The following is a 23974-nucleotide window of genomic DNA, read 5'->3' on the forward strand; positions in this document are numbered from 1 at the left end:
TACCTCCATACTGATTTCCATAGTGGCTGCACCAACCTGCAATCCCACCAACAGTGCACAAGGGATCCCTTTTGTCCACATCCTCGCCAGCACTTGTTGTTTGTTGATTTATTGATGACAGCCTACAGACTGGGGTGAGGTGGTATCTCATTGTGGGTTATTTTTGCATTTCTCTAATGATTAGTGAAGTTGAGCATTTTTTCATATGTCTGTTTGCCATCTGTATGTCCTCTTTAGAAAATTGTCTCTTCATGTCCTCATTTTTTAATTGGGTTGTTTGTTTTTTTGGTGTTGAGTTGAATGAGTTTTTTATAAATTTTGGATATTAACCCCTTATCAGACATATCATTGACAAACATCTTCTCCCATTCAGTAGGATGCCTTTTTGTTTTATTGATTGTTTCCTTTGCTGTGAAAAAACTTTTTAGTTTGACGTAATCCCATACATTTATTTTTTTTCTTACTTCCCTTTCCTTCCAATTAAAATTAAAAGTGACTTTTTACACAACCTTTCTTGAAAAGAAAAATAAGTAGTTGACTTTATTTCTTAAAATTAATCCCTTTCTTTTCTTTTTATGAATTTGAAGACTTATAATGCAAACATAATATGTTTTTGTTAAGTAACTGATTTAAGTCAAAATAGAATATAATTTTTCTAAAGGTAGGCTTTTTAGGTTTATGTAAATAAAGTTTTTGAATTTAATTAATGTGGTTTTCAATATGAAAATAAATTAACATTATTGAATAGTAAAGTTATTAAAGCTATATGTCAGAACAATATGAATAAAATTATAGCCTAAGACAAAATTATGTATAAAACTTTGAAAGAAAATATTTTCTTACTGAGTGGCATGAATAGGCACACGTGAATAATTATAAAATTTATATATATAAGATATATGTGTGTGTGTGTATATGTATACATATATATATATGTTGGTTTCATGATGACTTTAATAGGCCTATAAATACATTTTAATTTTAATTGTTGTTTTGGAACTAAAAATAAATAATTGCATTTAATTTTTTATGTAAAACCTATGCCTTTTGTTGTTGCCTAGTTACTTGATTATGGGTTGATGTGAGTTAAGTTCCCATGGATTTTATTTTCAACTGAAATGAGACAATTTCTGTCCTTGTTCTTGATGCTTCTTTAAAAAGACTTTCTCATACATATAAGATGAAAATGGGAGCCCCCCTACATCCCACCTCAAAAACCGATAATGAACTTAACCAAATGATCATGGTCCCACTTTATAGGTCCAAAAGACCTATAACAATTGCTCATGTGGCACCTTGGTCACTCTGCATCACCTTTTGCAGAACATCTAGTGACATCTTATGGAACTACCCCTGGTGTTCCACAGAACCCCATTTGAGAAACCCTGCTTTAGGGACTTAGATAATGAATCCTAGGATAATGTGAACTCCTTTACATAATTATTAAGCTAAATTTTTTTTCAGTCTGTATACCACTAAAAGTCATCATCCATACCTAGGGGAACACTGCCTAAGAGGACAAGTAAAGTCTGGATATGTTTAAAAGGAAAAAAGGGCATGCCAAATGAGAATAATCAGAGCAAAGGCCGGTGGGGCAGGGACTTCTAAAATAAATAGCACTGGCTAAAATCAACAAAGAACACATTGACAACAATAGAGAGTCCTGAAGTTGTGGGTGAAATTATGGTTGAGTTGACCTTTACAGGCCTTGAACTAGGAAGAAAATGGTTTTGAAACTCCACTAAGGGTTTGAGGGGTGAGTGAAACTGATAAAAGTGATTGGGGAAACATAAATCTGGCAGGATGGGAAGAATTTAGAAGCAGACATGAAAGTACAGATATTGCGATGATTCATGTAAGTGGAAATGGGAGCCAGAACTAGAATGGCAGCAGTAGAAATGAAGGAATGGAATGGGTATGGGACATGTGGTGACTAGAGTTAATGGTATCTGGGATCAACCTGACAATGCACATATTTATAATAATAGTTATGGTATTTCCATTCTCAGAAATATTAAAAATGTGGAATTGGGTGAAATTTTTTTGGAAGTGCTGCTAGGCCGAGCTATTTTCCAAGACTCAGCAGCCAGTCCTTTCCTGGCCTTGTTTCCTGACACTATTCCTATCATTTCATGAAGGACTACAGACCTAGCAGTGCCAGATCTTCTGATTTTTCAATAAAAGCTACAAATCTAGCTGCTTTGTGATATCTTCCCGTTTTAAAATGTTAGCAGTTCAATTTTTTTTGTTAACAAGTAAAATATACTGTGGAGTAGACTTGGATGCCAATTTGCAACCCCTGTGTGGAATTGTGTGTGCTGCTTTCTAAGGTCATCTTGAAATGTACCCTGAACCAAAAGGTAATAGTCCCTTTTCTTCTGTGTAATTCCTATTAGCAGGAAGCCCATAGAAGGGCTTTTTGTGGTAGCTAATATTATCCTTTTGTCAGAATATTGATTTGAAAGTTACAAGCCTTTCTCTGCTTCTTCCCAGCCAGGTCTCTAGACAAACTTTATAACTTTGCTGATTGCTCTGGACTCCACCTGATATTTGCTCTAAATGCACTACGTCGTAATCCCAATAACTCCTGGAACAGTTCTAGTGCCCTGAGTCTGGTGAAGTACAGCGCCAGCAAAAAGTACAACATTTCTTGGGAACTGGGTAATGGTAAGTAAGGATGTTATTTCTTCTGAATTGACAAAATAAAGGGTGAGGAATAAGGTGGCCCAGGGTATAGTCTCAGTCAGACCATCTCCAGTACACTGGGCCAGAAAACACTTACGATGTTAGGCTACTGGGTTGGCCTTCCAAATAGTGAAAAACAAAATAGTGAAGGGCAGTAGATTTAGAGAATCCATACCATTTGCTTCTATAGTTATCTCTAGTGACCTCATTCCAAATATGGGGGAAATGCCATATGTGATTTATAACTAACAAATTAATGTTAAGCCAGATACAACCTGTCTGCACAGCTTGGGCTGCATTTTACAACGTGTGTTCTATGGAACACTGGTTCTACAAGTTGACCCTTATAATTCAAAAAGGCTTGGCCAGATATATCTGGGGATTTCTCTACGGTACATGCACCTCTTGAAGTTTCATAATGCACATTAGCATACAAAAGGCTATGAGAAGTCCTGCTGCAGTGAAATCTGTATAACAATTTTTAACGCAGCATTTCTGAAACCATTTACTCAGAATTGGTTTCATGGGTGTACAACCTGTGCAGCACATAGGCCCCACACTTAGAAGAGACCCATGTTTGGTTTAATGCTCTGCTGTTGCCATCTTGAAATTCTTACTTTTTAAACAAGGGGATCTACATTTTCATTTTTCATAGGGCTGCACAAATTATGTAGCCAGTCCTATTTAATTAGTGTGTGTGTGTGTGTGTGTGTGTGTGTGAGAGAGAGAGAGAGAGAGAGAGAGAGAGAGACCTTTGATCATCCCATGAAACAGTACTCCAAGGAACACACTTTAGGGAAATATTGCCTAAATCACACTATTTTTCATAATGATTTTATATATATATACACTATATATACATATATATAGTGTGTATATATATACTATATATATACCGTACATATATGGTATATACATATATGGCATATATATATGTACGGCATATATACATACACACACACCATATATGTACGGTTATATATATGATATTTTGCAGATTACATGACTAATATTAGTGAGTTGATTAATATGGGTTTTAGTTAAAATTATGGATAGTATAAATTTGAAAATATTCTGATTCTCTAATTAAAAGACATTTTAGAAAACCTCAGAATAAGACAATTGAGTCTAACAAATTAAGACTTCTCTTAAAATCACTGTAACAAATTGAGATCAACATTTTTGTGCATTGCCTCATATATCCGTAGCTAACCCATATTTGTTTGCAGTGCTGTGTTTGTGTGTGTGCACATACCCACATACACATGCACATGTGTATATTTACTGCACTCTACGATTTGAAGTCCTCGTAATAAGATAGGAAGGAATGAGGGAAGGGACAGGAAGGGAAAAATAAGTGTTCTATTTTCCTATCTGTAGCCATTAACTGGAATGTAGCTCTGTTTTTTTCCTCTTATTCTTCCTTTCTCTCTTCCTCCCCTGGAGTGGTGGAAATTTGGGGAGACTTAGGGAACAGATGGAGATCCACTGAGCTGAACTGAAGATGCTTTGGCTGTAGGGGAAGATACTGGGGTAGCCTGAGGTTTTTCATCTTCCCAAACTATCTGGGTACCATACATTCTATTGTAAAAACAAGAGTGATGTGATCAGATTTGACTAGGTAAAATTATTACATAGTAGGCCAAGTTCTTTACTGATCTCTCCACTTCCTATTTTCTGTTTTACACTTCTTGGAATTCTGTATTTTATGTTGTCTCCTCACCCACTTAACCTTACCCTGCTGCAATATCAGACTCCACCCAGCTTCGCTGTCTTTAATCGAAACAGAACAAAATATTTTGATCCAAACAGAACAAAATATTCTTTAAACAGTACATTCCCCAAACAGGGCGTTATACCTGTCATAAGGGACCAATTATACATAATGTTTAAAATGGGTGTGTATAAGACAGTCAGAAGTGGTAGGGTCTCTGAGGAGCTGGAGAACACAGACTCTTCCTACAGGCTTTGTTTTCTTTTTAAAATATTGTGCTACCTAAATAAAATTGGTTTGTAAAAATATCTCAGCTAGTTATAGATAAGCCCAAAGCAATTAAAACTTACCTACAAGTGATTGAGGGGAATAATTCCTCCAGGGTTTTTGGCATCTCTGAATGTGGGAGCTTGCTAAACTAAATAAATCTTTAATTGGCATAACTGGAGTGATTTAGTGGTGGGTGTGGGTGGATAGAGAGTATATGCATCTTTCTGCACAGACCTGTTCTAGACAACTAAGAGCCTCCCCTTCCCATCCACCTCTTTCCCCCAAATTATGCTAAATAGTTTGGAGATGGAGCTAATTACATTTTAAAAATGTAATTTAGTCACCTTAGACACGCAACACTTGATTCTCATCACCATCTTTTAAAACGTCTCTTCAGATGTCAGTAACCTAAAGGAAGACATTAGCAATGTTGAGGTGCTATCAGCCAGAATCTTCAGGAGCAGCAGATTTCAATCAGGGGAGATGGAGACAGGGAGAACAAAAAAGGACCATGAACGAATACACGTGAGACATCTGGGAATTCTCAAAAACACTTGAGGGATGAAATGGGAGGTTGATAGTAACGCAGGTCCTGCTTATATAGTTGAAATTTAGGAATTACTATTAATATGGAATAAAGAACTGTGGAGACTCTGAAATTTCACCCTAGTAAACAAATTAACTTGACACTTGCTAACTAAAAGTTAGCCTGTTAGCCTCAGTGTTTTTTAGATACTGACAGAAGATATGAGACTCTTGAGTCAGAGACAAAATACAGTTTATTATTCACAGCAATAGTAGTAGTAGCTACAGTTTATCACATGTCTGGATTTGTGTGACCACCACGACCCCCCTCAAAGTTCACAACAGCTCCATCACAAGGACCCCTCATCCTTTTAAAGCTAGCTACCTTTCACCCGCTTCCTTTCCAAGTTCCTGGCAACTTCCAATCGGTTATTCATCTCTATCTTTGTCATTTCAACAACGCTATATAATGGAATCATACAGTGTATAACCTGAGATTGGCTGTTTTTTTTCCCACTAATCCTAATTTCCTTAAAATTCATCGAAGTTGTGTGTGTCCATAGCTTGTGCCTTTTTATTGCTGAGTAGTGTTTTCTGGTATGGGTGTACCACAGTTTGTTTAAACATTCATCCATGAAGGACATTTGAGTTGTTTCCAGTTGGACGCTGTTACAAATAAGGTTGCTATGCACATTCAAAAATATCTCTTTGTGTAAACACAAAATTCAATTTCTCTGGGATAAATGCTCAAGAGGGCAGTTGCTAGACTGTGGTAATCATTTTAAGCACATGTTTGGCTTTGTACAAAACTTTCTTTTTTTGTGTGTTTGTTTTTCAGAGTAGCTATACCGTTTTGCATTTCCACTAGCAATATATGAGTGATCCAACTTCTCTGCATGCTCACCAATGTTTGGTGTTACTACTTTATTTTTATTTTTATTTTTTTTAATTTTAGCCATTCTGATACATGTGTAATGATATTTCACAGTGTTTTTAATTTGTATTTCTCTAGTGGCTAACATTGTTGAACATATTTTTATATACTGATTTGGCATCCATATATCCTCTTTAATAAAATGTCTGTGTATATCTTTAAAAAAAAAAATAAATAAATAAATAAATAAATAAAACGTCTCTTCAGGGTTTAACAAAAACAAAGAATCATTTGTGAGAAGGAGAAAAGGCACAGTGATAGATAAGAAAATAAATAAGTATATAGATAGGAATAGATAGGAAAATAACCAAATCTATGCATTTAAAAATGTAATAAAGTAGACAATATCTGGTAATGTTTTTATGAGCATTTCTGTCCAGGTAGATAAAGATGAGTTTGAGTTTCTAGTCCAGAAGACTAGATTTGATCCTTTTCCATGCCCCCTTGCCTTTTATTTTAAAATCTGCATTTCTATTTTTTTTGATATGACTAATAAATAGTCTACCCAACTCAACATATCTTGTAGGGTTTGAGGAAGGTTTATTTTGCTGCTGCTTCTAATTCGTTTTACACCTACTGATAGTGTTTCTTGTGCTAGTGAATCATATCCCGTAAGATACAGTGTGTATTCTGCCCTTCCCCCTGAAAAATTATCTGCAGGTCATCCTCCTGGCCTAGACTTGTCTCTCCAAACTTTTATCTGCTTCCTTCTTTGTAACCTTATTTTGTTGGACAGAGGTAATAATTGAACCATTATATCCAGGTTTAGGGAGGGACAATGAAACTGGTCGTCCTTTTATCACTCATCCTCCCATATACCCACATCCTGTTAACAAATATTTTATCTTTAGAGCAAATCCAGCACTGGAAAAACAAAAGTAGACATTTGTTCGGTTGTTTCTCCAAGAATAGCTAAACTTCAAGTAGCTCTTTTTATCTCCTTTGATATCAATGAATAGCCAGATATACCCAATATCAAAGGTGAAGGTTACAAAAGTTTAGGATGTCAAAATCTATGAAAGAATGACTTTCTTGATACAAGATTTTAAACTACATTTGTAGATGTTTCCTTCAATGTTATAAATTGTAAGCTCTTTGTATTTGTATTTGATGTATTTGTATTTGATGTATTTGTATTTGATGAAGGCTAGGTGATGATTATAGTTATTTGCATTTCTATTAATCATCATTGGTGAATCTAAAGTAAGGAAGACCTGTGGATATTTTCAAGTTGGGACTCAAAACTTTGAAGTGTAAAATAAGAATTTTAGTCCAGTTCTGCTCCAGGGACATGATACTTCTTGTTTAGAGAAGTATCCTTAACAAAAATCCTCTGAAAATAATGTAGCGTCTTTAACTGAAGTTTACATTATGAATTGCTCCCTAAAAGAAGTGTGTTCCCCAAATAGATTAAGCCCACTTCTGTGAGCAAATAAAGCTACTGTAATTAAGTACTTAATTAGTGTCATATATTCTTCCCTATACCTTACCTATACATCCACCAAGTATTCTCTTAATGCTTTTACTTATATGACTCAGTTCCCTGAAACTGGATGTCTACTGAGCGATTTCATAAAATCAAATTTCTGACCTTACCAAATTGAATTCCTTACAGATGATGATTCTGGCAGCTCAGCTTTATTTAGTCATTCATTCACTTAATATTTATTAAGCTTTTAGTCTGTGTTTGTGTGGATGAATGTGCAGTGTATTTATGTATAGCCATTTATACATTTTGATTGTATACATTTGTGTATATATAAAAGTTACAGCCTTGGGAAGGCCAAGCACAGGGTTGAACCACTCTGTCTTCAAACACATTGCCAATTGTTTATGTGGCTAGGTCATAGCCCAGAGATTTAGAGAACTGTATGTTCATAGGCTAGAATTTTGATGGTTAGGGAAAGAGAAGAGAGAGAAAAAGGAGGAGCAGCCCTTAGCACAAAGAGATGAAAAACCATAAGTAGTTTCTTTACCGGCTTACTTTTCTCCTTTTCCTCTCCCTATCTGCTTCTCACCTTCATTACCTTCATCTTCTCATTTCTTTCTCCACCTACTCCCCTCCACATACTACTTTCATGCTATTTACTTATTCCTTCATTTAATATGTATGTACTATTGAGCACGTGCTGTGAAAAATATGCCAAGTGCTGGAGTGGGAGTTGAAGAATATCTTTGAAGTCCTTCTCTGCCCACTACTGCAGCGCTTGGTAGAGCAGTACAGTGGTAGAGAGTGAATATACACAACAAAGAATTCCTAGTCTCTAGGAAGTTATTATCTAAAGGTAAAGACAGGATAAACTCAAAACCATTGAACAATTAAGCCCTCCTATAAAAGAAACGGAGGAGCTTTTATAGTTACAAAGGAGTATAGAATGACTCGGAGAAGTTGTTAAACTAACAAATAATATAGGATAAAAGTGTAAATGATGCATAAAATTGTTGATAAATGCTTACATTTATAAGCATTTAAGTTAATTATTCTTTTATTATTAAGGGAATTTAGTGGCTTGAATTACATCAATTCTTTATTTGAATTATTTGTCATAGTGGAGAACCATGTTCTCTCATGAACATGATTTAATGTTACAGTTTACAGTGTTTATCTGTTTAGTGTTACAATTAGATAGTTGAAGAACACATTTGTGGGATAGCTGCTACGTGTGTGGAGGTTGGATGAATTGTTGATATGACCAAGATCATTTATTTTATTGTTATCACTGATAGGAGTCAGGTGCAACTGACTCTTTAAGAAACACAATAAATAATTACCACCTTCTTCTCATTTCTTAAACATTCCCTTTATTTGCTTAGAACAGGATACTATGACAGAAAACACATCTAACTGACATTGTCCAATAGCTCTCCTGCCTGCTATTCTTAAATATTTTAAAACCCTTCCGTAACTTGTAAATGCTAAAACAGAATCTGTTGTTCTGACTTACCTCATTGTCACTCCAGTGAATTCTCTGTCCGTATTAGGTTGACAAGGGACAGAAAACCTGCTGTGGTCATTTTTTTGGCTTTGGGTACTAGACATGTACCCGCAGTGACTGTTCACAGCATATAAGGCCAACTCCATATCTCATTTAAAAGACTGAGCCACGATTCCCACTATATGCCATTCAGGCAAAGGTAGAGCTATAGAGAGTGGTTGCTAGGACTTCCGGGGGATGGAGGGAAGGATATTCTTCCCTATACCTTACCTATACATCCACCAAGTATTCTCTAGATGGAGCATGGGATTTGGGAGGGGGGTGAACTTATTTTGTTTCATACTGTAATGATGGATACATAATATGGTGCATTTATCAAAACCCATACAGCCTTGTAGCACAAAGAGTAAATCCTAATGTGAACCAGGGACTTGAGTTATAATAATGTATCACTATTGGTTCATTGATTGAAACAAATATACCACACCAATGGTATCATCTACCAATGGTAGATGTGAATAATAGGAGACATTGTGTATATGGAGGGGGAGGTTGGGGTGGAAATATCTATACCATCGATAGAATTTTCTGTAAACTGAAAATTGCTCTAAAAGATAAAAACAAAGTCTATTAATTACAAAAATAGGCTATGAGCCCTGGTGTAAACCTAATACTTAGAACTATGAATATCATTTGTTGTATTGTTTCACTTCATAGTAAAGACAACACAAGAATCAGTTAAAAGAATATTATTGGGCAGAAGATCTGAATAGACATTTCTCCAAAGAAGAAATAGAAATGGTCAATAAACACTAAAAGATGCTCAACATCATTAGCCATCAAGGAAAAACAAAGCAAAACCACAATGAGATTGTACTTCACATCCTCTAGGATGCCATAATAATAATAAAAAAAGGAAAGTAACAACTGTTGGCAAGGTTGTAGAGAAATTAGAACCTCTCATATGCTGGTGGGAATGTAAAATAGTGTAGCCACTTTGGAAAACAATATGGTTAAACATAGAGTTACATATGTCCACACATAACTTGTACACAAATACATAGTAGCATTATTCATAATAGCCAAAAAATGGAAACAACACAAATGTCCATCAACTAGTGAATGGATAAATAAAATGGGTATAGCCATACAATGGAATATTATTTGGCCATAAAGAGGAATGAGGTACTGCTACATGCTACAACGTGGATGAGCTTTGAAAAGATTGTGCTAAATGAAAGAACCCAGTCACAAAAGACCACACTGTATGATTCTGTTTATGTGAAATGTTTAGAATAGGCAAGTCTAAAGGGACAGAAAGTACATTAATGGTTGCCTATCCCAAGGGTTGACTTGGGATGAGGGGTGACTGCTGAAGAGCGTGAGATTTATTTTTGGGTTGATGAAAATCTAAAATTTGTTGTGGTGATGGTGGCACAGCTGTGTGGATATACTTAGAACCAATGAATTATAGACAGTAACTTAGTGGATTGTATAGTATGTACATTATATCTCAATACTGCTGTGACCCCCCGGAAAAAAAAGAAAAAAAGAAAATTGTGTGTTTATCTTTTTCGTTTTAAAGGGAATGCATATTTTGTCACTGATTGGTGACCAAAGACGTAAGAGTTATTTCCTTAGGAGGTTTACGTTTGCAATTAGCAACAATATTGTCATCCTTTATTTGCATATTATTTAGTTTACATAGCACTTCCTAATACTCTTCCATTTGGATGTCAAAATGCTAAATAAAGTGCCTTATGATGTAACTACCTTACAGGTGAGGAAAACACTGAAAAATGTGAGGTGAATTGCTAAAGGCAGCAGTAAGTGCTAAATCTATGTCAGGAACTTGGGACTTCTAACAGAAGCGGGGGGTACTTTTTCTATTACCGTTGTTTTTTTTAATGGTAGTAAAACTTCTTAGCTTTCTTCACTTCATTAACTTTCATTCAACAAATATTTGACTACCTAGTATGTGCCAAAGGTACTGTACTAGTTTTGAGAGAGGAAACAGTAAATAATAAATAAATATCCCTGCCTACATCCTGGTGGAGGAGACAGATAATAAAGAGGATTTAAAAACAGTTTATCATTAGTCTCTGTCACACGTTTTTGCCCTTTTGTATTTCAAATTGAATATTCAAGTTGACCCTATTGCTTTTCTACCAATGAATTAATGTAGCCCTCCCTCCATCCCTTTCCTTGTCCCTGCCTCTCTCCCTTCCTTTCTTTCTGTTCATTTTACAATTCAGTGATCCTTAGTAAATTCACAGACTTGTACAATCATCTCCACAGTACTTTTTTTTAAATTAAAGTTTAGTGGGGTGACCATTGTTAATCCGTGGTCCAATTTTAAAACATTTCCATCACTCCAGAAAGATCCCTCCTGCCTGTTCACGGTCAATCCCTGTAACCATTCCCAGTCCCAAGAAACACTAATCTGCTTTTTGTCGTTATAGATTTATCTTTTATGGACACATCATATAACTGGAAACATACACTATGTAATCTTCCATCTGATTTCTTTCACTTACCATATCTTGAGGTTTATCTATATTGTAGCATGTAAAGTAGTTCATTCCTTTTTACCGCTGAATAGTGTTCCAATGTATAGACGTATATCACATTTTCCTTTTCCATTCACCAGATGACATTTAGATTGTTTCTTCTTTTTGTCTATGATAAATAATGCTGCTATAAACGTTCATATACAAGTCTTTGTATAGATATATGTTTTCATTTCTCTTAGGAAGATATCTGGGAGGGGAGGAATATTGCTAATTTGTATGGTAAATTTATATTTATTTCTTAACAAACTATTTTCCAAAGTAGCTGTACTGTTTTACATGTTCATGAGTGATGTATGAGAGTTCTAGTTTTTCTACATCTTTGAAAAACACTTTATAACGTCTCTTTTTTATCATAACCATTCTAGTGGGTTTAAAGTAATATCTTAGTATGGCTTTAATTAGCACTTCCTTCGTGACAAATGATGTTGAGCATCTTTTCATGTGCTTATCACCCATTCCTACATCTTTGGTGAAATGTCCTCTCAAATCTCTTGCCCTTTTAATTATGTTATCTTATTATTGAGTTGTAAGAGTTTTAAATATATTCTGGATGCAAGTTCTTTATCAAATATATGATTTGCAAATGTTTTCTCCTAGTGTATAGTTTATCATTTCAGTTTTGTTATGGCATCTCTTGAAGGGCAGAAGTTTTGAATTTTGATACAATTCAATTTATCAAATTTTTATTTTATGGATCATGCTTTTGGTGTCAGAGCTTTGCCTAATCCAAGGTCACAAAGTGTTTTCTTCTGTATTTTCTTCTAAAGGTTTTAGAGTTTTTGCTCTTACATCTGGGTGTAAGATCCATTAGGACTTTATTTTTGAGTACGGTGTGAAGCAAGAGTCTAACTTCATCTTTTTACATGGGGATATCAACTTGTCCAAGCACTGTTTATTTAAAAGACTATCCTTTCCCTATTAGATTCTCTTGACTTTTGTAAAAAATCAGTTGACCATAAGTGGGTTTATTTCTAGACTCCTAATTCTGTTCAATTCATCTGTATGTCTGTCCTTGTACTAGAACTACATTGTCTTGATTAGAAGAGCTTTATAATGAGTTTTGAAATTGGGAAGTGTAAGTCCTCCACCTTTGTTTTGGCTGTCCCAGGTATTTGTATTTTCACCTAAATTTCAGGATCAGCTTGTTAACTTCCTCAATAAAGCCTGCTGGAATTTTAATAAAGCCAGCGTTGAATCTATAGATCAGTTTGGGGTGAACTGCCATCTTAACAATAGCGAGTCTTCCCATCCATGAGCATAGATTATTTCCCCATTTATTTAATTTTTAATTTCTCTCAACAATGTTTTTTTCAATTTTCAGCATACCAGTTTTGTACTTTTGTTAAATCCATTCTTAAATATTTTATTCTTTTTGATGCCATTGTGAATGGAATTATTTTTAATTTCATTTTTGGATTGTCTATTGCTAGTATTGAAAAATACAATTGATTTTACATATTGATCTTTATCCTCTGCCTTGCGGAGCTTGTGTTTTAGATCTTGTATTTTTTCCCGCATAAGTGTGAATTCTACAGGATTTTCTGTATACAGGATATGTTGTCTGAGAATGAAGGCAGTGTTACTTCTTCCGTTCCAATTCAGATGCTTTTTATTACAAATGTTGAATATAAGTGAGAAGAGGACACATCCTTGCCTGGTTCCCCATCTTAGAGGGAAAATATTCAGTTTGTCACCATTAAATATGACGTCTTACCATTGAGCATTTAGCATCTCACCATTAAGTACATACGTTATTCTTAGATATTGTTTATCAGATTAAGGAGTTTCCCTTCTATTCATCGTTTGTTGGGAGTATTTATCAGGAAGGGATGTTGGATTTTGTCAAATTTTTTTTGCATCTATTGAGATATAATGTGGTTTGGGTCTTTTATTCTATTAATATGGTAATTTATATTAGTTGGGTTTTGACATGAAATCAACTTTGTATAAATCTCACTTAGTCGTGGTTTATAATTCTGGTTTATACACACACACACACACACACACATTCATGTATATATACATATATACATGTATATGTAAATATATATAATAGCTAGATTCAGTTTGTAAATATTTTATTGGGGATTTTTGATTCTATATTTATGAGGGACATTCACCTGTAGTTTTCTTGTGATGTCTTTTTCTGGCTTTGGCATCAGGGGAATATTAGCCTCATAAAATGAGCTGGTAACTATTTCCTCTTCTTCCATTTTTTGGAAAAGTTTGTGAAGGATTGGTATTATTTCTTTTTTAAATATTTGATAGAACTCACCAATGAATCCATCTGGGTCTGTGCTTTCTTTGTGGAAATATTTTTAATGACTACTTCAACATCTTTTATTGGTATACGCCTATTCAGATTTTCTATTTCTTGGGTCAGTTTTAGTAATTTGTGTCTTTCTGGAAAGTTTTTCAGTTTGTATAAGTTGTCTAAATTATTGCATAAAGTTGTTCGTGGTAATCCCTTATCCTTTTAATTACTGTGAGGTCCTCAGTGGTGTTCCCTTTTTCACTCCTAATTTTGGTAACCTGTGACTTCTCTCTTTTTCTTGGTCAGTCTGGCTACAGGTATTTCAATGTTGATCTTCGCAAAGAAACAACTTTTGCTTTCATTGATTTTCTGTATTTTTTTTATATCATCAATTTCCACTCTAATTTTTATTATTTCATTCCCTCTTCTTGTTCTGTTTAGTTTTTCTCTTCTTTTTCTCCTTTTTAAAGATAGAAGCTTAGATTATTGATTTGAGATATTTCTTCTTTTCTAATACAGAAGAAGTCTAAGGTTATAAATGTCCCTGTAAGTACTGCGGTTTGTGTGTGTGCATGTGTTTTGTTTGTTTGTTTGTTTGTTTTCTCTAAACAACAAAAAATTCTTTTCTCACTGTTCTGGAAGTTGGAAGCCCAGGATCAAGGTATCAGCAGATCTGGTTTCTCTTGAGGCCTCTCTCCTTTTTTTTTTTTTTTTACAAATGTCCACCTTCTTGCTATGTCCTCACATGGCCTTCCCTCTATGTGTGCTTCTCTAGAATCTCCTTATGTGTCCAAATTTCCTTTAAGACTTTTTTAAGAGGAGTTTTAGGCTCACAGCAAAATTGAAAGGAAGGTACAGAGATGTCTTGTGTATTCCCTACCCCTCTACATGCATAATTTCCCCCGCTATCACTGTCCCTCACCAGAGTGGGGCATTTGTTACAATTGATGAACCTTTATTAACACATGATAATCACTCAAATCCATAGTTTACATTATGGTTCACTTTTCATGTGTACATACTATGGGTTTGGACAAATGTATATGACATGTACCCATCATTATGGTATACAGAGTATTTTTACTGCCCTAAAAATCCTCAGTGCTCCACCTATTCAACCCTTTCTCCTCTCCCCAACCCTGGTAACTACTGATCTTTTTACCATTTTGCCTTTTCCAGAATGTTGTATAGTTGGAATCATACAGTACGTGGCCTTTTCAGATTGACTTTTTTTCGCTTATTAATATGCATTTAGATTCTTCCATGTCTTTTCATGGCTTGATAGCTTGTTTCTTTCTAGTGTTTAATAATATTCTGTTGTCTGGAGGTACCATGGTTTATTTATCCATTTACCTACAAAAGGACATGTTGATGGCCTCCAAGTTTTGGCGATTACAAATACAGCAGCTATCAATCTATGTGCAGACCAAAGTGTGGACGTAAGTTTCCAGCTACATTAGGTAAATAACAAGGAGCATGATTGCTGGATCTTATGGTAAGAGTATATTTGGTTTGGTTTTGTAAGAAACCTCCAAACTCTTCCAAAATGACTATCATTTTGTATTCCCACCAGCAGTGAGTGAGAATTCCTGGTGCTCCACGTCCTAGCTAGCTTTTGGTGTTGTCACTATTACAGATTTTGGCTATTTTAATAGGTATGTACTGTTACTTCACTGTTGTTTTAATTTGCATTTCCCTGATGACATATTGGGTGGAGCATCTTGTCATATACCTATTTGCCACTTGTGTATCTTCTTTAGTGGCTGTTAAGGTCTTTGGCCCATTTTTCAAAAATCTAGTTGTTTGTTCCTTATTGCTACATTTTAAGTGTTCTTTGTATGTTTTGGAAACCAGTTCTTTCTAACATATGTCTTTTGTAAGTATTTTCTCTCAGTCTGTGACTTGTCTTCTCATTCTCTTAATATTGTCTTTTGCAGAGCAGCAGTTTTCAATTTTAATGAAGACTAGATTATAAATTATTTCTTTCATGGATTGTACCTTTGGTGTCATGCCATATGCTTTTACATTTTTTCATTTTCATTTCATTAAAAATAGTTTTTAATTCTTCCTGTGATTTTTTTTCTTTGACTCTGGATTATTTGTTTAATTTCCAAATATTTATAGATTTGTCAAATTTCTTTCTACTGAATTCTGGTTTAATTCTGTTGTAGTCACGGCACATACGTTATATGATTTTTATCCCCTTAAATATATGAGACTTGTTTTATGTCCTAGCATATGGTCTATCCTGAAGGATGTTACATATGCACTAGAAGAGAATGTGTATCCTGCTGTCATTGGGTGGAGTGTTCTATAGATATCAATCAGATCAAGTTAGCTGATAGTGTTAGTCAAGTTTTCTATATTCTTGCTGATTTTCTGTCTCATTGTTCTATTCATTATTGAGAATGTGGTATGGAAATGTCCTTCTATTGTTAAATTTTCTACTTTTTGATCAATTTTGCTTCATGTATTTTAGTGTTCTGTTGTTGGTACATATATATTTATAATTCTTATATCTTCCCTATAAATTGACTCTTAACATTATAAAATGCTCTACATTGTCTCTAGTAACATTTTTGTCTTAAAGTCTATTTTGTCTGATATTGGTATAGTCATTCCAGCTCTCTTATAGTTACTGTTTGTATGATATATCTTTTTCATACTTTTAGTTTCAACTTATTTGTGTCTTTGACTTTAAAGTGTGTCTCTAGTTGGATCTTACTTTTTCTCAGCCTGACGACTTCTGCTTATAATTGGAGTGTTTAACTTATTTACATTTAATATAATTGTTGATATAGTTGAATTTATGTCTATCAGCTTGTTGTTTTTCATTTCTTTCTTCCTTTGTTTGTTTGTTTTTTTTCTTTCTTCTTTTTTTCTTTCTTCCTGATCCTCTGTTTCTTCTTTACTGCCTTTTTATGCAAAATAGATATTGTCTCAGGTACCATTTTAATTTCTTTGTTTTTGTTTTGTTTTAGTTATTTTCATAGTAGTGTCTTATAAAACATTTTAACTCATTGCAATATAATTTAGAGTGGTAATAACTTAATTCCAGTTAAGTATAGAAACTTTTACTCCAATAGAATTCTATATTCCCTTCCTCTGTGTGTTCCTTATTGTTCTAAATATCACATCTTTATATGTTATAAGCCCGATAATACAATTTTCTAGTTTTTGTTTTGTGCAAGTCTTACTTAAATTAGTTAAGAGTAATGAATATTTTTAACTGTCTTTTATATTTACTTATATTCTGTCTTCCTTTGTATGGTTTTGAGTCACCATCTAGTGTCATTTCCTTTTGACCTAAAATACTTCCTTTTTTATTTCTTATAAGGCAGATTTTCTCATAATGAACTGTCCTTTGTTTTTCTGAGAAGGTCTAAATATTGTTTTCAGTTTGAAGGATAAAGTGCTGCATATAATATTCTTGGTTGACTTTTTTTTTTCTTTTAGCATTTTGAATATATCATCCCACTGTCTTCTGGCCTCCATTATTTCTGATATACATTCAGCTGTTAATTTCATTGTGTTCCCATATATGTGTGAAGAATCATTTCAGTCTTAAGATTTCAATTTGATCATATTTTATCATTTCTATCTCTTTATTTATATTTGCATGTCATAATTTGTTGTTGTTAAAAACTATGCATTTTAGATAATATGTTGGGGCAAGTCTGACTTCCAAATCTTCCAGAGGTTATTTTTGTAGTTTCCTTTCTGTTTGTTTAGTGACTTACCTGGACTAATTCTGTAGAGTCTGTCTCCCTTGCAGTATGTACCTGCTGATATCTCTTAAGTTTTCAGTTTTTTTTAATCATTTTTCATTTTTAAGGCCAGCTTCTTAAGGGTGGCCCATGAATCAACATACCTTAATGGTGAGACAATGATTGATCAGAGGTTGTACTTACGTTGAGCCAGTAAGGCTTCCACCCTTTGCCAGTGGATCTGTATATGGGTTGGGGAACACATTCAAAATTTAGGCCGTTTACAAGTCTGCCCAGCTTTTACTTCCTGACTGGCCTTCTGATATCTCCTTAACGAGTGTATCAGATTTTATGTTCATCTGGGAATCATGGATAGCTAGTGCCCTCTCCAGTTTTTTCTGAGCATGCACAGCCTTCCAGACTACAAAGGATATATGTGAGCTTGTCAAGGCCCACTGTGGCTGTCTTATTCCCCAAGTCTCCCTGTTAAATTTCTTGTAAACCTGCTGGTCTATTGCTTGCCCCTACCAGTATCAGAACCTCAAGCTAGCCTAGATGTCTTTCTGGGACATGTGCTTCATTCCAAATCAAATTAGCTTCCAGCAGTGGAGCTGCTAGTATTTAGGACTTTCCTTGCCCTTTTAGAACTACCATGCAAGAAAAACTGAGGGAGGAGGTTTGCTCTAAATTATTTCACTCAGACCCTTTGTTATTACTAAACATTAAGTTTTTTCTAACTTTTTGGTACAATGACCATCTTTATGAAACTTTCCTTTCTTACCATTTGTATTAGCTTCCTAGGACTGTCATAAAATTATCATGATCTCAGTGGTGTAAAACAACAGAAATTTAATTTCTCATAGTTCAAGAGACCAGAAGCCTGAAATCAAAGCATTGTCATGGTTGATTCTTTCTGGAGCTGTGAGGAAGAATCTATTCCATGCTTCCTAGCTTCTGGTAGCTGCCAGCAATCCTTTGCATAGTAGTATCCCTCCAATATTTGCTTCCATTGATATGTGGTCTTCTTCCTTGTGTGTCTGTGTACCTAAATCTCCCTCTCCTTTCCCTTATAAAGATACTGGTTATTGGATTTAGGGCACACCCTAATCCTATATTACTTTATTTTAACCAGTTACATCTTCAAAGACCATATTTCCAAATAAGGTCACATTCTAAAGTTCTGGGTAGACATGAATTTTGGGGTACAGTATTTAACCCAGTACACCGTTCATTATAAAGTATCATCTGAAAATCAGAATGGTCTCTCTGTGCAGATTAGGTGATCTTTTATAAAGATTAGTTTGAAAAATGAATAGAATGTTAAGATGGCACTTGAATTTTTGTTGGGGTGGTTCATCAAGTTAAGCTAGCTTACACTCTCTTTTTGGTTATTTTATTCACATTGTTAAGAAAAAGGCAGAGAGATCTTTGGACAGGAAAGGGTTGGTAGAGCCTCACCCTTCTGAACTCTGACTTGCATGTCTGCTTTTAATCCAGAGCCAAATAACTATCGGACCATGCATGGCCGGGCAGTAAATGGCAGCCAGTTGGGGAAGGATTACATCCAGCTGAAGAGCTTGTTGCAGCCCATCCGGATTTATTCCAGAGCCAGCTTGTATGGCCCTAATATTGGGCGGCCCAGGAAGAACGTCATCGCCCTCCTAGATGGGTAGGTCAGATTATTTAGCAGTTCCTATAACATTGTTCATTAAATGTGATGAATTAATACATTTGTATTTTTCCTGGTTATTTCGGTCTTAAGAAGGACAGAGAGACTTTTTCCACAGTGATTTCCCCCACTCTAAATCAGGGATTCTCCATCAAACAGTAGAATAACCTTTCATCTCTCCAGACCTTTCAGAGTCAGCAAGAGGTGGTGGGATTGGGGAGGGACATCGCAATCTCCAGGATAGCTTGGAGGGCATGCATTGTTTCAAAACACACATTTAATATTACAGCATTTTGTGGCATCATTTTATATTTTAAAAAAAGCAAAATAGTATCCACTCTATTTGTGTGTCTTTTTACAGAAAATAAAGCTTGACATAATCATGGCCAATGAAGCTGGGGTAAAATGTTGAGAAACACTACAAATACTTTTAGATTAAAGCACAACTTAACCGATAGATTTGCTACTAGCAAATTCTAGAGAATTGTTTTCATGTGTGATTTATTTAATTTTGACAGAATCTGATAATCATTTTTGAAAGCATTGGTTATGGATGAAGTACTATGTTAAATGTTCTCTACCCCAGGCCTGCTGGTGGGTCAGCCTAGATTGAACAGTGGGCATAACCCATTCATGCAGGTTAGGTCCAGTTATGCTGGGTCTGAGGGAATGTCAGAGGGAATGGCATGAGAAAGACTGAAGAGGCGTGTTGAATCCAAGGCGCAAAGTGGAGATGTAACTGAAGCTGCAAGGTGGGGATATGAGCAATGAAGCTGGAAGAGTTATGAGTTAGTCTGGAACACAGTGTATGCACCAAGGCAAAACTCTCAGATAGGTATATTTATTTCTGCAAATTCAAAGGTGGGTAAAGTGAAATGCACAACCCTACTTAGGTTAGATACATTCCATATGAACACAAACCGTATAGAAGGTGAGAGAAACCTTTGGCCAACCTCCCAGACACATGGCCTTTGTGGCTTGAATGCATTTGTGACTCTCTCTTCTCCCTTTTTTGATGGCTCAGTCGTGATCTAAGCTAATGAACATAGCAGATATTACTGAAGGTTTGGGAAGGCAGAAGAATTTACATTGTAACAACATTAACAACCTGAAATTTAATTTTAGGCATTTTTCTCTTTACAAAGAATCCCAAAGTCCTGACTTCAACTGTTGTTCTTTTCCTGTTCTTCTCTTTTCTCCCCTTTTCTCTCAGGAGAAACTTCCCCTTTTCTTCATGACCTTGGCACCTACCACAAGTGCAGCTCTGGAATTCTCTTTGCATATTTTCACTGAACGTTGAAAACACTCTGTGTGTGTGTGTATGTGTGTATATGTGTGTATGTGTGTGTGTTTATGTGTGTGTATGTGTGTATTTATGTGTGTGTGCTTTTGTATGTGAGTGTATGGGATGGAAATGGAGAGACTGGTTTCATTTTATATGTTATAATTAAAGGATAGGAATAATGTGTAGAATTTCATTCTTTTGGAGCATCCTTTTTGTTTAATGATTTTATTAATGTATTCTTATAGGAATTGCAATGTCCCCTTACTAGCATGACCCTGTATCAATCATTTATTCATTTTGCAAATGTTTCCTAAGTACCTACTAGGTCCTGAGTAACATGTTAAGAACTGGGTATGTAAAAATAAACAAAAATGGATACTTCTCTGCCTTCATGGGGTCAATAATATGGTAGGAGAGACATAGACATTTATCAACTGATCTTAAAACTAAGACAATATCAAGGAAAGTTACATAGCCTACAAATGACTCCAAAAGCTGGGATTTGACTGAGTTAGGAGGTCACGGAAAGGTTCCCTTAAAGAAGTGACAAATAAGAGGAAGAAAGATATTTGAAGTACAATCTAAATTAAGAGCAGACATTAACTAGACAAAGTGAGAAGTGAACAGTATCAATGTTCTTGGCAGAAAGAAAAGCATGTGCCAGGTCCCTGAGGATGGCCCCAACCAGGCCTAAAAAAGGGCCAGGTTGGCTAAAGAAAGGTCTAGGTAGAGAAATAATTAGGTGTCATATTATATGGGGGGCTTATAGGCATGGTGAAGGACTTAGAATTACTTCAAGTTGCAGTGGGAAAGATATTGAATATTTTTAAGCTCAGGAGGGAAATAATTTTATATTATACAAAAAGTATGCCATGTTTACTCTATGGAAAATTGGAGAGGAAGCTGCATAGATAAAGTGAGAAGCCTGCTGCAGTGGAGAGAGAACGAATGATGGGAACCTGGGCTAAGATTGCAGCAATGGAATATATTGTTGGAGGCAGAATCCAAAAGTCGGATGTATTGCATAAGTGTATGGTGATGGGACATAGGGATGTGTAAGTAGCTGGGTGGGTGGTTCTATCATTTACAGAAACAAGAAGACTGAAGAAATAACTGCTTCTGGGAAGAAAATCATGACTTTAGTTTTCACGTTGTATTTATTATGCTTGAATCTAAATGGCGATATCAAGTATATCACTGAATATGAGTCAAGGGATCAAGATCTCTTCTGGGTATGTTGATTTGGGAGGTCATTAGCATGCAAATGGGATTTAAGGCTATGGGAATGGAGGAGATCCATTAGAGAAAATGTGAAAAGAGAAGACACAGAGGCTTAGGAGAGAGCCCAGAGGAATTCTCACATTTAGAGATGTGAGAAAAGAGGAAAGACCTTAGAAGTAAGAGAAAAGGGAGAGTTTGAGTTGTCACAGGAACCAAAGAAAGAGAGTCTTACATAAGGAGGGAGTGCTGCTAGGAGGCCAGGAGGTCAAGTAAGCAGAGGATAGAAAAGTAACACTAGATTTGGCCACATGCAGATTGTTGGTGACTTCGAGAAACACAGTTCAGTGGAGTGGTGGGAACAGATCACAATAGTTTGAAGAGGGAATGGGGGGTGAGAAACTTGAAACAATAATAATGACAACAACCCTTAAGATAATTTTTATTGTGAAAGAGAAGAAAAACTAAGGAAGATGTAGGGTCAAGGAAAGTCACGGCATTTTCCCCCTTTAAAGTGGGAGACAGAACAGGTTTATGTGTTGATGATACTCATCCAGGAAAGAAGAGCTAGATGATACAAGAAACGGAGGATATAACCAAAGTGAGAAGTCCTTTAAATTTAGAAGAAATGGAATCCAGATGGATTGGCCTTCGTTAAATGGAAGGGTAATTCCACCAGGGTAACAGAAAGTAAGAAACAAATATTTCTCCACGTCAGAGATTAACGGGTCGTACGGAGGAGACTCTTCTACCCAGTACATAAGGTGTAGTTAGGGCGTCCCAGTTTGTGTGCCTTCTGTAAACCTGAGCAGCACATAGATGCTGTTTTGTTTTGAATAAGTCAAGACACTTGGATAAAACAGTAAGTGACAGATAAAAGAAATGAGCATGTAAGTGGGTGTTGTGGTGGCAAGTGTTGGGGTCCACTTCTCCAAACACCCCAAAACTAAGTGGATTCAAGAGACTAGAGAAAATCGCTTAGGGCAAGGAAAGGTGCCAGTGAGCACTTTTTTCTTTTATATGCCAGAAAAAAAAAAGATTTATCTTTCTTAATGTATATATATTAAATATACAGTGAAATGCAACTTGAAACACATAAGCATTCCCAGCAACTCAACCAACAATAACAAAAATGTCAGCACTCTAAATTGCCAGCTCTGTAGTCTTTTCCAGTTCTCCTGGGTATACAGATAGACTTTTACACAGTTGTAATCATTGTATACGCATCATTTTGAGTTATACATCTTTTACTCTTTGGTTTATATTGCCCTTTTTAACATTTTTACATAGTTCTCATATTTGTCATTCTTAATAGCAATAAAATATTCCATTGCATTAATGTACCAAAGTCTGCCTAAGTATTCCCTCACTATTGGGCATTTGAGCTGTTTCCAGTTTTTTTTGTCTGTAATATATCGCACAGCTATAAACATCTTTATACAAATAGGTTTTTTATTTCTTTTGAATTACATCCTTGGGCTGTATTCCAAAAAGTTAGGTTTCTGGGCCAAAGTATGTATGTGATAATTTTTATGGCTCTTGTATTTTTTGCCAGATTTCTTTTCAGAACGATTTCACCAGGTTGAGAGGTAGCAACATATTAGTGAATCTTTCCCCCCAATACTCCACAGCAATGAGTATTGTTGTTTTTATTAATTTTCTCTATTTTAAATAATGCAAGACTATGCCTCATGGTTGTTTAAACTTGAATTCTGTTAACTATGAAAAGAACTGAACATTTTCCAAACCCTTATGTTGTCTCCTTTCCCCCATCCCAGGTTTGGATAATGACACAATAACCATTTTGCCCGAGGCGAAGATTAAGAGGCCATTTTAGATTTATTCCTCTCCTTTGTTCACATACTCCATTAGTTACTTATTAAGTTCTGTTATTTCTGACTCTCAGTAGCACTCATATCTGATCTTTTCATTTTTATTTTAAACCTTGTCATTTTTCCTCCTAAATGATTTCTCCATATCTAGTCTCAGACTTTCTTTAATAATTTCTCCATATAGATTTCTAAGTGATTTGTTTCTAAATGCAATATGTGGTCAAATCACTCTTGCTCGAAATCCTCCCTTTTTCACATGTACCCCTCGGCTTTAGGGTCAGCTGCCTGCCTCATTTTGCAGCTAGTCAACAGCTACACCCCCTTGTACAACCTGCCTTTAGCTACATCAAAGTATATGTAAATTTGAGAAGA

The 23974-nt window shown here is 35.3% G+C and overlaps 1 protein-coding gene across 1 annotated transcript in view; it reads left to right on the top strand.

Annotated features, from left to right (window-relative positions):
• The window catches only part of HPSE2 (heparanase 2 (inactive)), a 523392-nt gene that overhangs the window by 298883 nt on the left and 200535 nt on the right, over positions 1 to 23974 (top strand). The window contains exons 4-5 of the mRNA XM_081074716.1: positions 2494 to 2667; positions 19096 to 19267. Coding sequence (XP_080930842.1) covers positions 2494 to 2667; positions 19096 to 19267 — 346 coding nt within the window. The remainder of the gene's footprint in view (positions 1 to 2493; positions 2668 to 19095; positions 19268 to 23974) is intronic.

This window comes from Rhinolophus hipposideros (assembly GCF_964194185.1).
Source record: "Rhinolophus hipposideros genome assembly, chromosome: 15".
NCBI lineage: Eukaryota > Metazoa > Chordata > Mammalia > Chiroptera > Rhinolophidae > Rhinolophus > Rhinolophus hipposideros.